General features: G+C 40.4%; 1 protein-coding gene across 3 annotated transcripts in view; it reads left to right on the plus strand.

The window, feature by feature from the left end:
• Window positions 1–14160, plus strand: part of pitpnm3 (PITPNM family member 3) — a 111514-nt gene that overhangs the window by 42944 nt on the left and 54410 nt on the right. For 2 of the 3 annotated variants that reach the window (XM_026191489.2, XM_026191492.2), the window contains exon 3: window positions 497–607. In XM_026191489.2, coding sequence (XP_026047274.1) covers window positions 497–607 — 111 coding nt within the window. The remainder of the gene's footprint in view (window positions 1–496; window positions 608–14160) is intronic. The other variant, XM_026191491.2, reaches the window with a different exon arrangement.

A 14160-nucleotide genomic window follows, 5' to 3' on the forward strand; every position in this document is an offset into this window, starting at 1 on the left:
AATTTAAGACAACACAATAGCAAGTCAATGTGAAAGGTATGTGCTTATCAGACATGTGTGCAGTGCCAAATGTTTTAGACATTAATAAACAATGTCTGTGATTCACTTATGTGGCGATGAAAGGCATAAATAGCTATTTATGCTTTTCTTTTGGTTATTTGCCAAGTTGTTGGCTGCCACACACTAAGATGTGTTTGCATTTGGCATAAACTTACACTGTTTGGCAAACCAAAATAAAAATGTAAGAGTGTCGACCATTTGCTACAGGTGTAAGGTGGTAGAAGAAGTGCTAAAAGTTTTACATGAGAACATGTGAGATGCCAGGAAGCAACAGAGAAGAAGTCTACTCTGGCAAAATGAGTTGAGCCTTTAATGTTGTTTCACTTTGATCAGTTTAAGCTTCAATAACTTGGCATATTATTGATATGCAGAAAGAAGAACAGGCCTTTGTTTTTGCTGCACTGTCCTTACTTCATTTTGTGTGTGCGTGTCCCAGCAGATGTTATGGAGGGGAAGAGCGCCATTCTGCTGGGGATGAGTCAGTGGAACTCAAATGACCTGGTGGAGCAGATCGAAACGCTGGGACACATGGAGGACCAGTCGCACGGTATTTTCTGCACGCACACACACACACACACACACACACACACACACACACACACACACACACACACACACACACACACACACACACACACACACAGACATCTGCGCAGTGATGTTTTTACACTGCTCACACATCCATAGTGAAGGTCCAAATTGCCTGGAATGATAGTGAAAATTTCCCACTGAATGATGATAATTGCGGCCAGATCGTAAATGGACTGTAGCTTGTATTTAAAGCTACATTAAGTCATTTTTGACCACTAAGGGCCAAAAGAAGTGAAAGAACTGCCCTGATTTCATCTTATTAAGTCATAATGAGTACAGGGTAATATTTTCTAATTTTGAACTGCAGACCCAAAATAGCCCTCAGTGTGTGTTTGCTACCAGGAGGCACGGAGGCCTTTTGCACAGTAAGATATCTTCTTTGAGGCAGTTTTATAACTCTTACAGGTCATCAGATTTCTTGCAATTTATAGTTTTTTGCAGAATAAAATGGTAAATAATTATAATGATGCCAGGTGTCGACCCTTCCATGTATTTGATTGGCCAGCATTAGTGTCCACTTGACACTAATAGATACTATGATAGAATAAATGGTTAACATGTATTGGCTTTTGAAGGTTTTGTTCCCAACAATAAATCCTTAGGAAAATATCCATATTTTAAGCAGCTTGACCTTCGTCACCGGGACGTGCAAACTTTGTTTAACCAGGCTCTTTTCCAGGAAACATCATAAGTATAATTTTAGAGACGTAGAAATCAAATTTCCCTGTGCTGATTCTAGTCACTTTAGTCAAAGCTCAAAGGCTGGCAGGCACTGTATACAGTCACATAACCAAGTATCAAATCAGTTAAATCACTGAATCAGATTTATTCAGTTCATTAGTGTCTTGTGTTCAGGGCAACATCTCTTATTTGGTCCACTAAAAACTTGCATATAAATGCATTGACACCATTATATTGACAGAGTTTCACGATGATGATTGTTTTTGTAGTTATCATGATTTCTTAATGTGGTTTTAACGAGAAAGTAGAATATTATGAATTACAGATCAGTTGAAAACAGTGGAGGTGGTACTCACAGTTGCTAGTAACAAACAAGAGCTGCTGGTGTTTTGGACAATGGCTATTTGGATTCAATACAGCCAGTTCACATCAAAGATCTGGTGACAAAAGGCAATTTTACACATGAACTTTGGACAATTTCTGGAGAATCAGGCTGGGATGTTTTCTGGAGTTTCCACAACAGAAAATTGACCATTTCAGATGCATTTGCTCTCTGAGAAAGGAGGTGAGAGAGAGACCTGAATGTGCACCAGGCAGCAAACATAAGACTTACTCACCAGCAGTGAATATATCAGGTTAATCTGACATCACATGGACTTTGTAAATAGGGAGCTGGCAGGTTAAACATTGGCTAATGTCCGATCTGGGCACATCTGTCAGGTAAGTCATAGAGAAGTTCAGGGATGCAGAGAATGTGTGAAAATAGCTTAAGCTTTGTTTGTCCTCCACTGTAAATCTAATTTATAACAACAATAAAGAAATGCAGGTTTAAAGCTGGACAGACCTCCAGAGTTCGCATCACTGTATTATTCAATCAATCTGGGAAAACACCAGCTATTGTCTGGTATCTTAAGCCGCTGAGAAAAGCAAACAATGTTTAGAGGGCTTTGATGAAGCCAGCGGATGTTTAGACAATGGATAATGTCGATGTCCAGGTCAACACTTGTGTTCCACATGCCAGTCAGTGTTTCTAGTCTTTGTATACATGTGCTTATAATTAAAACAGCTAATAAAAAGCAACTCTTGTCATACAATGGCTGACAAGACAATAGTAGAGATTGTATTTTGACCAGTGCGCTCTTCTTCTGCTCTCTACATGGACTGCATTAGGATGCACAGACAGAATTGTTCAGTACTGTACCTACAAAATGTCTACAAACAGAAACCAGAGAGCTGTGGGAGCAAATGTAGTATGTGTTGTCCATTGCCTAGACAGTCTACATGATTTTATGCAGGAATATGTTTACAGAGATTATGTTATTACCAGTGACCGCTTCACATTACACTGAGTTCTTTGATGCCAGCCTAATATCGGAAAGGGTGATTAACTTAGCTTCTGCATCAAAACCACTTGAGAAAACAACCTCCTACACAGTCCAAGGCATAATTTAAAGTGGAAGAGACCGGTCAGGCTACCTTGCATGTGGTGAATATTTTGTAATTGATCAGTTAGATAACAAGAATATTTTGAAAGCAGCTAATAAACACAAGGCTGGCAGAGATATGTACTTGGATGCCTGTGGAAAAAAAATCACTGAGCATGAAACATGCATATCTGCGTTCATTCTTTGTGCTCCTCAGTTTGTTTGTGTGCATGCAAAGCATCTGATAAAACACAATTCTTTATAAGCACCAATGTTCTAATATTTTTTTCAATCTATTCAAGACTGTCGCTAAATTTTAAACAAGACCATGGATGGCTTGATCTCTTATATGTCGGATGCTTTGTACTAGGGCTGCTCGATTATGGCAAAAATGATAATCACGATTATTTTCACTGAAATTGAGATCTCGATTATTTGACGATATTTATTTAACAACAACAATGTATTGAATAATGACTTTAAAGATTGTCAAAAAATAATATAAAATAGTGTGCAAATACTGATAACAGTGCAAATGTTTGCAATATAAAAAATAAATGAAAAATGTAAACATCTATGTTTAGTGAACTTTGCAGTGTTGCTCTGTGGTGCAGCTACGACACTGTGGCAAAGTTTACACACTGTGTCTACTTGATCCACGTCTGACTCTGCGAACCCATAATGTTTCCACACCACTGAAGTTTTTTTTTTACCTCTCTTTTCAACCAACAGCAGTCACTCTCCTCTCCAAATAACTTCTGCTTAGCTTTCCGAGCTTCCCTCGGGTCCTCTTAATCAGCGGTCCCCAACCCCCGGGCCTCGGACCGGTACCGGTCCGTGAGTCATTTGGTACCGGGCCGCGAGAGTTGAGGCTCAGGTGTGAAATGTATAGTTTTCAGGGTTTTTATCGTGTTTATCGTTTACTCGGTTTTTCCTTGGTTTTTTCACCTGTGTTATGAATAAATGTTCTTTTTTTCGGTACCGGAACTAGTTTTATTTTGTTGTATTTATCCGCGACACCTTAAAGGCCGGTCCATGAAAATATTGTCGGGCATAAACAGGTCCGTGGCGCAAAAAAGGTTGGGGACCGCTGTTCTTAATTGTTGTGACACGTGTTCGAAATGCAGAGAGGTGCGCTCGATTTGCGCTCGATTTGCCACACGGAGCGGCGCGAGAGTAAAGCATGAGGGAGGGGCTAATAATCGGCTCAGTTATTTTTAATGATCGTTGATCGTAATCGTGATTAAAATTCGATTAATTGAGCAGCCCTACTTTGTACTTTCTTCTTATCAGGCGCATCCTCACAGGAAATAAGAGTTAATGAGGCAGAAAAAAGTACATACAGGAACATTTTTATTACATTTCAATGAGCAGAACTTCCTTTGATTTTAAAGATTTAGCATTTTCTTTCTTTTCTGCTTAGTTTTACGTCTACCCTTCCCTTGTGCTTTCACTTCAAGGTCCTCAGGATTAACACCGGAACTGCTGCACTTTATTTTTGGATTAAAAGACTTTTTCTTGAATTTTTCTTAGTGAATGAGCTTTTTTTAATCACAATCGACAAAATCAATGAACGTCTACATCTACATGCTTTGTGTTTTGAGAAAATAAGAAGATGCTCTCCCAGTACGGAGCAGTATAAATATTTATGAAACAAAGAGTACTGACAGGAGGAACATAATTTTTCAACAGTTTTCATATTCAGACCTCAGTACAGACTTCAGATCGAGTGGTTCGTCTAACAAATTCTCCCTGTGAGAAATTTATTTGATTACGTTCTTTTGTGAAACTCTCCTGCATGGTTATCTAACCACTGTAATGAATTACATATTGCCTAGAGATTTAACGCTACAGTATTTCTCAGACAAAAAGACAAGTTCAGTGTGTGCCTTCAAAGATCATAAATCAGTTCAGGGATTTATCCACATCAGTGGCTTTTAATAGAACAGAAGGGAATGACTTGAGATGACATTCAGAGGCCTTCAGGTGTAAATTGATGTAAATGTTTTCTAACCTTTTTAAAAAAAATACTATAATATAGTTATATATTTGAAGGTTAAGTGCGGGAATTTACTTATTAACATGTAATAAAAATAATTTAAGATCCATAGAAAATGTTCATCGGGTTAGCTGTGGGCAAAACACAGTGTAGACATTAATAAAATTTCCTATGCCGAATGCACACGCTTATAGCATGGCACTTTTTTTTCTTTGTCTTGTTTACTGAGAAATGGACTGGCCCTCTTTGCAAAGGTCATTTCTGAGGTTTGACAAACTGGAGTGGATGCTTTTAATCAGTGCAGTTCAGTGGGGGTGCAGCCTGGTCCTGCAGAGATGAAAGAAGCTGCTCCTGCAGGAAAGCTGTACCTAAGTCATGTGGTGCTAACTGGAGAATTATTTATAAAATGATGTCTTCTTTACAGCCACTCACAGATCAACAGACCTCTTAGTAAGCTAGTCATGACACGTGATGAGCTCATTGTAGAAGTACTATTTGGAGTGTCACGGTAGCAGTCTGTTTTCGTTAAAGTAAATGATTTAAGATCTGTCTTATTTGTAAAAGGTTCATATCATTTATTTTCCTGTGCCACTGCCATCCATCATTCTCTTTGACTCCTGGCTAAATATGGATCACTGAACCGAGCTCTTGTTCTTTGTGAGAGATTCCTGTATTACTATGAAGATGGGAACTTTAGTGTGCTTTAATTAAATTTCCACACACCCTTTCAGTAGCTTGTTTGATAACCGTTTACCTATTGGGTCGAGATCTGTTGACTGTGGAAGCTGTTTGAGTACAATAAACTCATTGTCATGTTCAAGAAACCAGTTTGAGGTGATTTGAGCTTTGTGACATGTCTTATCCTGCTGGAAGCAGCCATCAGAAGATGGACATGTCAAAACCACCACTCAGGTAGGCTGTTGCATTTAAACAACGCTGAATTTGTATTAAGGAGCCAAAATTATGGGAAGGGAATGTCCCTCACTCCATTACACCACCACCACGAGCAGCCTAAACCACTGATACAACGCCGGATGGATCCACATGGATCCAAGTTGTGTTCGTCAAGGTTCATCATCCCAGGTACCTGGAGTGGTCTTCTGTTGCTCTGGACCACCTTCTTCACAGTTTGAATGTTGTGCTTTCAGAGATGCTCATCTGCATACATGTAAATCACATTGCCTTCTTATCAGCTGAAAACAGTCTGATAAGATTCTGATTCTGCTCTGATCTAATGCATCATCAAATCATTTTCACTCAGAAAATTGCTGCTCACTGGATGTTTTTTTTTCTTTTTTTGGACCATTCTTCCTAAACCCTAGAGATGGCTGTGCATGAAAATCCCAGTATCAGCAGATCAGATACTCAGATACTCAGATCAGCAGGTCTGGCACCAGCAGCCATGTCACATTCAAGTCACATGAATGTCATCTATTCCGAGTCTACGTTCCTAAATGCGTTGAGTTTCTGCTGTGTGATTTTGCTGATTAGATATTTGATTCAATGAGCAGCTGAACTTGTGATTCTAATAAGGTGGCCAGTGAATAGAGGCAAATATCTTAAAATATAATAAAAGAGAAAGTCAGCTTGTCAGTTTCCTTTTTTAGGCATTACAGGTATAGTTGGAAGTCAAACGTCAAAACTCCCTTTTAACAGGAAGAGCAGTCTTTGGAGTGCGGCCACCATGGTTCTGGTGACAACAAAGTAAGGACAGAAAGAAAGGGGAGACAACACTTGAGCCAGAGATACCTGCAGAAAGATCCAAAGAGAGCACGGACAAAGAGGAGGAAGTATAAAATATGGAAATGAGATGCAGTTGTGGCTTATAAATGCATGGGGAGTGAAAGAGGAAATTAGAAGAGAGGAGCTCAGTGCATCCTGGGCAATTCACCAACAGCCTGAGCCTAATTAAAGGATTGTTCAGGGTCACATGAGCTAAAGTTAAAAGCAAAAAGGAAAGTTTAGAGCCCAATAATAAAAGGAGAGAGGTTTCCTGAGCCCAAACTCACGAGGAGCACATCCTGATCGCTGAAGGCTCTGCCTCCCATTTTACTTTCAAAAACTCACAAGTCAGCCAAACTCTGAGAACAAAGTGCTATATTGTGATAATATGGTACTATGAGGTCTTTAAGATATGATGGGACTGGTCATTTAGAACTTTATGTTAGAGGAGGGATTTTAGATTAAATTCTGCATATAACAGAGATCCAATGAAGAGACATGAATATGAGAGAACTATGACCTCTGTGGCATTTTGCACAAGCTGAAAGCTTTTCAGGGACCTATCAGAACACGCTGTAAGGATTTTCTTAACTGTGACAATATTGCATTGTTAAAAGAAGGCAAGCCTGGAGATACAGTTGTGGTCAGAATATTACTTACACTAATTGTAAGCATGAATGTGATGGTAATTTTGGACTTTCAAGGATTATTTTAACTGTTCTGTTTCAATTTTAGAATGATTATACAGCATACATCTAATGACTTTAAAAAACAAGCATTATTTTGAAAATAATTAAAAGTTTACTTTCTGGTACTTATGTCACAACATCACAAGTGTGATTATATCTGAGTGAATTTATTTGCATTTGTAGAGAAGTCTAGAATCTCAAACATCTGCACATGATCTACCCAATTTCCTTTCGGGCCAACCTTCGGGATCAATAAAGTTTTTTTGAATCGAAGTGAGTTGAATGATCAATGACACAGATTACTTTACGAGTAATCGGATAAAAGATCTCAGAGTTAAAAGAGGGACTTGGAGTAAAGGGAAAGGGGATGACATAAAACATCAAATAGAAGTATAACTTTGTGTTTTCCAATATTGCTGTTAGCCATGGCATTAGTTATAACAAAGTTTAATCCTGGGTTGATTAATGATGTTCAGAGCTTAAGAATCTTGATTTTAACCCTTTTATCGGATTTGAACAGCTTGACACTGACATGTGATGAAGTTTGTATGACTGTTTGTGAACAGCTAAAATTGCATATTTACAAACCCCACAGGAACGTATCTGGTTATCTAGCTGTAGAACTGGAAGGAGACTAGAGAGAGTTGTTGATAGGGCACGACAGGAGGATTATGTAGTGATCGCTTCCAGCTGTCATTGCTGTCAGCTGATGTAAGTCTTTCAGATCTTAGCTCATAGAAGTCAGATAAGAAAAGCACTTTCTTTATGCACCATTACTTCAGTAATGTCAGGGTGTCTAATGCTGGTAGGCACATCTGTGATTTATAAAAATGTAAGTATACTTAGTGTCCGTTAAAGAAAATAGCCCAGCTACACTGTAGGCGACGAGGGATATGTTGCCTTCAGTGCATTATTAGAAGTACGGTACATTAAATCCGTGAAGGTCTTAAGCTGCAGTCTTTGCATTCTTTGAGAGGCTGAACTGAGAAAACACAGAGTCATGTCTGAAACACTGCAAGTGTCCCTGCCAAATAGAAAAGTGGCACAATTTACATGACCCTGCTTTAATGAAATCAGAAGCTTCGTCACATGTGTGTAAGCAATAATAATATTGCACACATATGCCTTCCATGAAACATATTTTCTAACTGTGGAACTATACTTGTTCCACAGAGCCTATAAGAGGGGAAGTAAATAGAGAACATTTTTTCGTTGCTGTTGAGAATGTTATTACATTTGTAATTACATTCTCTCTCTCTCTCTTCCACTCAGTCTTTACGTCAAACATACTCAACACAAAAACACTCTCCATTACTCGTGCTGCATAAAAGTGTGTACATGCCTGGTAAGATTCTGCATGCTTTAATAGTTTGCAATCTGCTTGTGGGGGGCACAGAAGCATTAAAGATGTCAATTTAATTTTTGCAAAACTGATCGAAGCAGAAAAAAACTATCGACACAACAAGGTTAGATACAAATATGTCTGGAAAATGAATTATGATTGCCAGCAGGTAAAAAAAAGAAAGAAAAAAACTAATAGAACAGCAGAAATGACTTGATAAGTAGTTCCTTGAGCTTGACTCACTACCTCAGTGTCCCCTGGATGTCCTTTGCTTTTTTAGCAAGGGAAATTTGTATTTGTATTATCCTTTTATAAAGAAGAACAAATTGAAAGAGGAAGACCTGTGACTCTAGAGACCATTTCTTATCCTACTGAAGTAACTGATCAACATGGTGATTGAGCTGTAGAGGCTGGTAGATATGTGCAAATGGTTGGCTGATATTACACAGGACTGTCATCTCAAAATGCTTGAACCCAGGTAATAACTGGGATAAATGTTGTCAATCTAAGTTTCTACCCTCACCTGTGGTCACAAACTCTGTTTGGGGACTGAAAGAATGAGGTTGTGGATACAGGCATCATAAATGAGTGGCTGGGTTCTCTCTTAGAGATAAGGTCAAGAGCTCAGTCATTCAGGAGGCACTCAGGAGTAGAGGTGCTACTCCACACTGCAAAGAGTCATTTGAGGTGGGCAAGATGTCATACCATGAGGAGGCCCCGGGGGAGACCCAGGACATGCTGGAGAGATTATATCTTTCAGCTGGCTTAGGAATGCCTTGGTGTCCCCACGGATAAGCTGGAGGAAATGGATATAAGGGGAGGTCTGGGATTCTCTGCATAGAGTGGTGTCCCAGCAACCCTGAATAAGGGAGCGATGGAGGGATGGATAAAGGGATGGCAGGCAACTAGTAATGCTAGTCTGTGTAGCCTGTGTGCACTGTGTGGAAGTCTTTTCTTGACAGTGTCTTCATCAAATAAATTGCAATAATCCAAACAGCGTTTGAGTTTGTTGTTTTGTAATAGAGGGCTGAAATTTCTACTTTTATGTAAAACCATCATTTTTGCCATCATGATGCACAACGTCAGTTTTGACTCAGGAGATAATGTTGATATTTGAATCATTTTTGCAGGAAAGCAATTTGTAAGTGGTGTCTACAAAACAGTTTATTCACAGAAGAGGCCTGAAAAATGTTTTTAATTTAACTTGTTAAGAATCAGTAGGTGACATTTGGAGTAATATCTCTATAAGACAAAGCCTTTATCAGTATCTTTATTACAACGCACTTCACAAGGGCAGGAAAATGAAACATGCAAGTCATTGAAATCAACATGACTAGGCCACATAACTTGTATGACTACTTGGGAAAAGAATGCAGTTTTAAAGGGTTTTGTTTTTGCATCCTCTCCTAAATAATATTCTTTGATTTTTAAGTGGTCATAGTTTCTGTGTTTGTTTTCTGTGCAACTTGTTCACTGAGATTTTAATTGAATTGAATTGCCATAAATGATGCCGAGGAGAGCAGAGAGAGTGAACCAAAACAAAGTTGTGAAGCACAGTTGGATGAACCAAAGCAATTAGTGAGGAGAGTATAAAAATCCAAGGTATTGGGGGAAAAGTGTTGGGTGCCAGCTACATTACAAGTGTTTTTGTGGATTAAGTGTTTAAAAATCTGATGCATTTGGGCATCAGCACATCCAAATCAATCCTTCAAAAACATGTAAACATGTCCAAATTGTCTTCTGTGGAAGATTTACTGTGCTGTAATTATCAACACTCATACCAGGTAAATGAGTCACTAAGAACCGCAGCTGCTACAGCTGCCCATTTGTTTAATCACCTCATTGCTGGTGATTTACTGTCAGTGGTTTTTAATAAAAACTAAGAAGAAGGCTGAATCACATTGCTGTGTTGTGGTTTGTTTCCTGTGGGATTTTTATTATCAATTAAAATCTGTGATAATCAGGAAAACATAAAGTTCTGCAGCTGGACTATTGTCAGTCAGTCTTTTTAGCAGTTGAGCTGACATCCACTGCCCTTTAATCTCCATCGGTTTCTGTTTTCTCAGAAACATAGCTGGCTCTTTCCGTCTTATATTTCTCCACAGTTTCTATGCCCATTCATTCCATAAACCTCATCATGTTCTTTTATTCCCTCTCTTTTCTTTCTACTTTCATTACTCCACAAGCCACTGGCTCCTATAAACACTTTCTCTTGCAGTAGAGGTGACTTACAGTGATGAAAACCTCAGCGACAGAGAGGAATGCCTGGAGCACAACTGCCCCTTATTCTCCTCTGCACTCTTTCTTTATCTCTGCTCGGTAAGATGCTGCGATCTCACATCAGCCACCGCTCCAGCATCTTTCATACTTCCCATCTGTTTACTATGCAAAGATTATTATCTGTATATTTATGCTGTGCTCCTTTCATTCCTGTGTTTTTCCACTTCTTTGACTGACTAATACGATATAATACAGTCAGACCTGAAATAGCCACATTACATAAGTGATCTTTTTTTGAAAAATATGGGCTGCTTGATAAACAAAAGTGACTGACTCCGACTTGGCTGCTTTCTTGGCGTGCGGTGCCAAGCTGGGATAACATTATCTGAAATTGCAACATCAAACACTTTGGTAGAGATGACTAAATGATAAGCCCTACCAAATAACCAACCACAGATGATGTTTCTCTGGCTACATAATATATGGTGGAAATATAATTCCACACCAAGTGACCTGGAGAGAAATATATTGAATGGGAGAATGATTTTCTGTTTTCTGTGGAGCACCACGGCTCTCTTTTGTGAATGCACCCCGGAGCTCTATTCAGAAAACACACAGAGTGAGACAGAAAACATAAATTTAAGGTCTGAGGCTCATCTGTATTCTACCCATGCATCCCCGCAGTCATTTTTAACACACGATGCTTGGATAGGCACAATGTCACTCTTGCTTTAATTCCCATTAAATTAATGTTTTTGTCTTTCTCTGAAAACAAAATTGCAAACAGAAGCATAGACACTGGGAAGACAAAAGCAATTACTGTAGAATAATGAAACAAATAAAAAAAAAAAGATGCAGGAGTGAGATATTTATAATACAATCTCTGATCTTAAAGAAAAAAAAACTTTGGTATTATCAGTCATTGGACCAACATAATTAATTGGACAAAAATAATGAACTTATCCCACAAAGTAGTTACCCATGTCAAAGTAAAAATGGTTTGTTTGCTACTGACCAGCTCAGAAATTGCACAAATTAGCCACCTGACACAGATCTGACCTTATAATAGACACATGTTGGTTTCTTTACATATGTGAACAGTCTGTGTGGTCGTCCTGGACGAATATGGTCCACTAGTTTACGCATGTCAGGAATGAGATGACAAGAAACGCCGTTTTATTTATCAGGCGAATGGCTGAGTGCTCGGTCTTGTCTGTCCTTGCTATTTCCTCTAGCTTGGGGAAAAAAAACCAAATCTCAAAGCTGCGTATTTGTTAGTTACAAAGCTGGGTTTACGTCTATTCATGTCAGAAAAAAATAGTCTTTTAGTTTAATGGAGACAGTTGTGCTGCAGGATAAAATTGTGGCTCTTTAGCAGTTGAAGGTTTTAGCAATTTAATATTCTCAACCTCGAAATTATTTATAAAGCACATTTAAAAACAACACACGTTGATCAAAGTGCTGTTCAACAGGCAGAATGGATAAAAACAAGAGAACAGATGAGAATTAAGTAAAAATAATAAAAGTGCCAGTAGGTGCTAAACATATACAGTTGTGGCAAATAAATGTACATGAGCAAATTCAGAAAGACTCAAATGCCAATGAATAAAAATACATTTTAAGTTTAGTTTTAAAGACTCGGTGGAAAATGGGTAGGTTTGAATGTGAGGGGAATGCTGAGAACCCACAGTCTCCTCTGAGTTTAAATCTAGATTGGATGCTTCTGACTGTGGTCCAATCAGCTGACCGGAGGGACCTGGAAGTAGAGTATAAGATGTTGGGCATGTAAGATGGAGCCGGACCATGGAGAGGGCTTTGTAGACAAACAGGAGGTGATCTAGGTGGCTAATGAGCCAGAGCCTCATCTCTACAATGTTTAAAGAAAGGCACAGTGGGGGGGACTGTGGAGAAGGCAAACGAACTCAACAACTTCTTCAACAGGTTTGACCAGCCCACAACCCCCCCACCCTCACCCTCACCTTTACTACAGAGTCCTCTCCCCACTCTCCTACCTCCCTCGCTTCCCCCCCTTCCTGACACCATGACACCCCCCTCCTCCAATCTCTCTCTCAGCAGCAAGACATCTCCCCCCCTCCCCTCCTCCCAAACATCTCCCAGTGTCACAGTGGATCAGGTCAGGAGACAACTGAGGAAGCTTCGCCCCAGAAAGGCAGCAGGCCCAGACAAGGTGTGTCCTAGGATGCTAAAGGCGTGTGCTGCTGAACTTGGGGAGCCGCTACAACGAGTCTTCAACCTCAGTCTGCGACTGGGGAGAGTGCCCGCCCTATGGAAGACATCCTGCATCGTCCCGGTCCCCAAAAAGAACCGGCCCAATGAGCTGAATGACTTCCGACCGGTGGCACTGACGTCACATCTTATGAAGACTCTAGAGCGGCTCTTCCTCAACCTCCTCCGACCACAGGTACAACATGCCCAGGACCCACTACAGTTTGCATACAAGGCGGGTGTCGGAGTGGAGGATGCCATCCTGTACCTCCTACACAGAGCCCACTCACACCTGGATGGGGGAAAAGGCACGGTCAGGATCCTGTTTCTTGACTTTTCCAGTGCCTTTAATACCATCCGGCCCTGTATGCTTCAGGAAAAACTGAACAGGATGGAGGTGGACCCCTGCCTGGTGGCTTGGATCTCCGACTACCTCACCGACAGACCACAGTACGTCAGGCTGAAGGACATCACGTCTGACACTGTGGTCAGCAGCACAGGAGCACCACAGGGAACTGTGCTGTCCCCTCTTCTCTTCACCCTGTACACCTCTGACTTCTGCTACAACTCTGAATTATGCCACATTCAGAAGTTTGCAGACGACACAGCCATCATGGGGTGTATCTGGGATGATCAGGAAGAGGAGTACAGAAGTCTGGTGAGGAACTTTGTCGCATGGAGTCACACAAACCACCTGCAACTCAACACCTCAAAGACTAAGGAACTGGTTGTGGACTTCGGGAGGTCTAGAGCAGGTCCACTGCCGGTTCAGATAGAGGGGGAGGAGGTGGAGGTGGTCAACAAGTACAAGTACCTCGGGCTGTGGGTGGACAATAAACTGGACTGGTCATGCAACACAGAGCACCTGTATAAAAAAGCCCAAAGCCGACTGTACTTCCTCAGGAGGCTGAGGTCTTTTAACATCTGCAGGAAGCTCCTGAGGATGTTTTACCAGTCGGTGGTTGCTGGAGTACTTTTCTATGCTGTGGTGTGCTGGGGGAGCAGCACAGCAAAGAAGGACTCATCCAGGCTGGAAAAACTGATCAGGAGGGCTAGCTCTGTGGTCGGCATGAAGCTGGACACTCTGGTGACAGTGGCAGAGAAAAGGACACTAAAGAAACTGATGGACATTATGGACAATGCCAGGCATCCTCTGCACACGGCCATTAACAACCAGAAGAGTCTGTTCAGTGACAGGTTGCTTCT

Source organism: Astatotilapia calliptera, chromosome 14 (genome assembly GCF_964374335.1).
Source record: "Astatotilapia calliptera chromosome 14, fAstCal68.1, whole genome shotgun sequence".
Taxonomy (NCBI): domain Eukaryota; kingdom Metazoa; phylum Chordata; class Actinopteri; order Cichliformes; family Cichlidae; genus Astatotilapia; species Astatotilapia calliptera.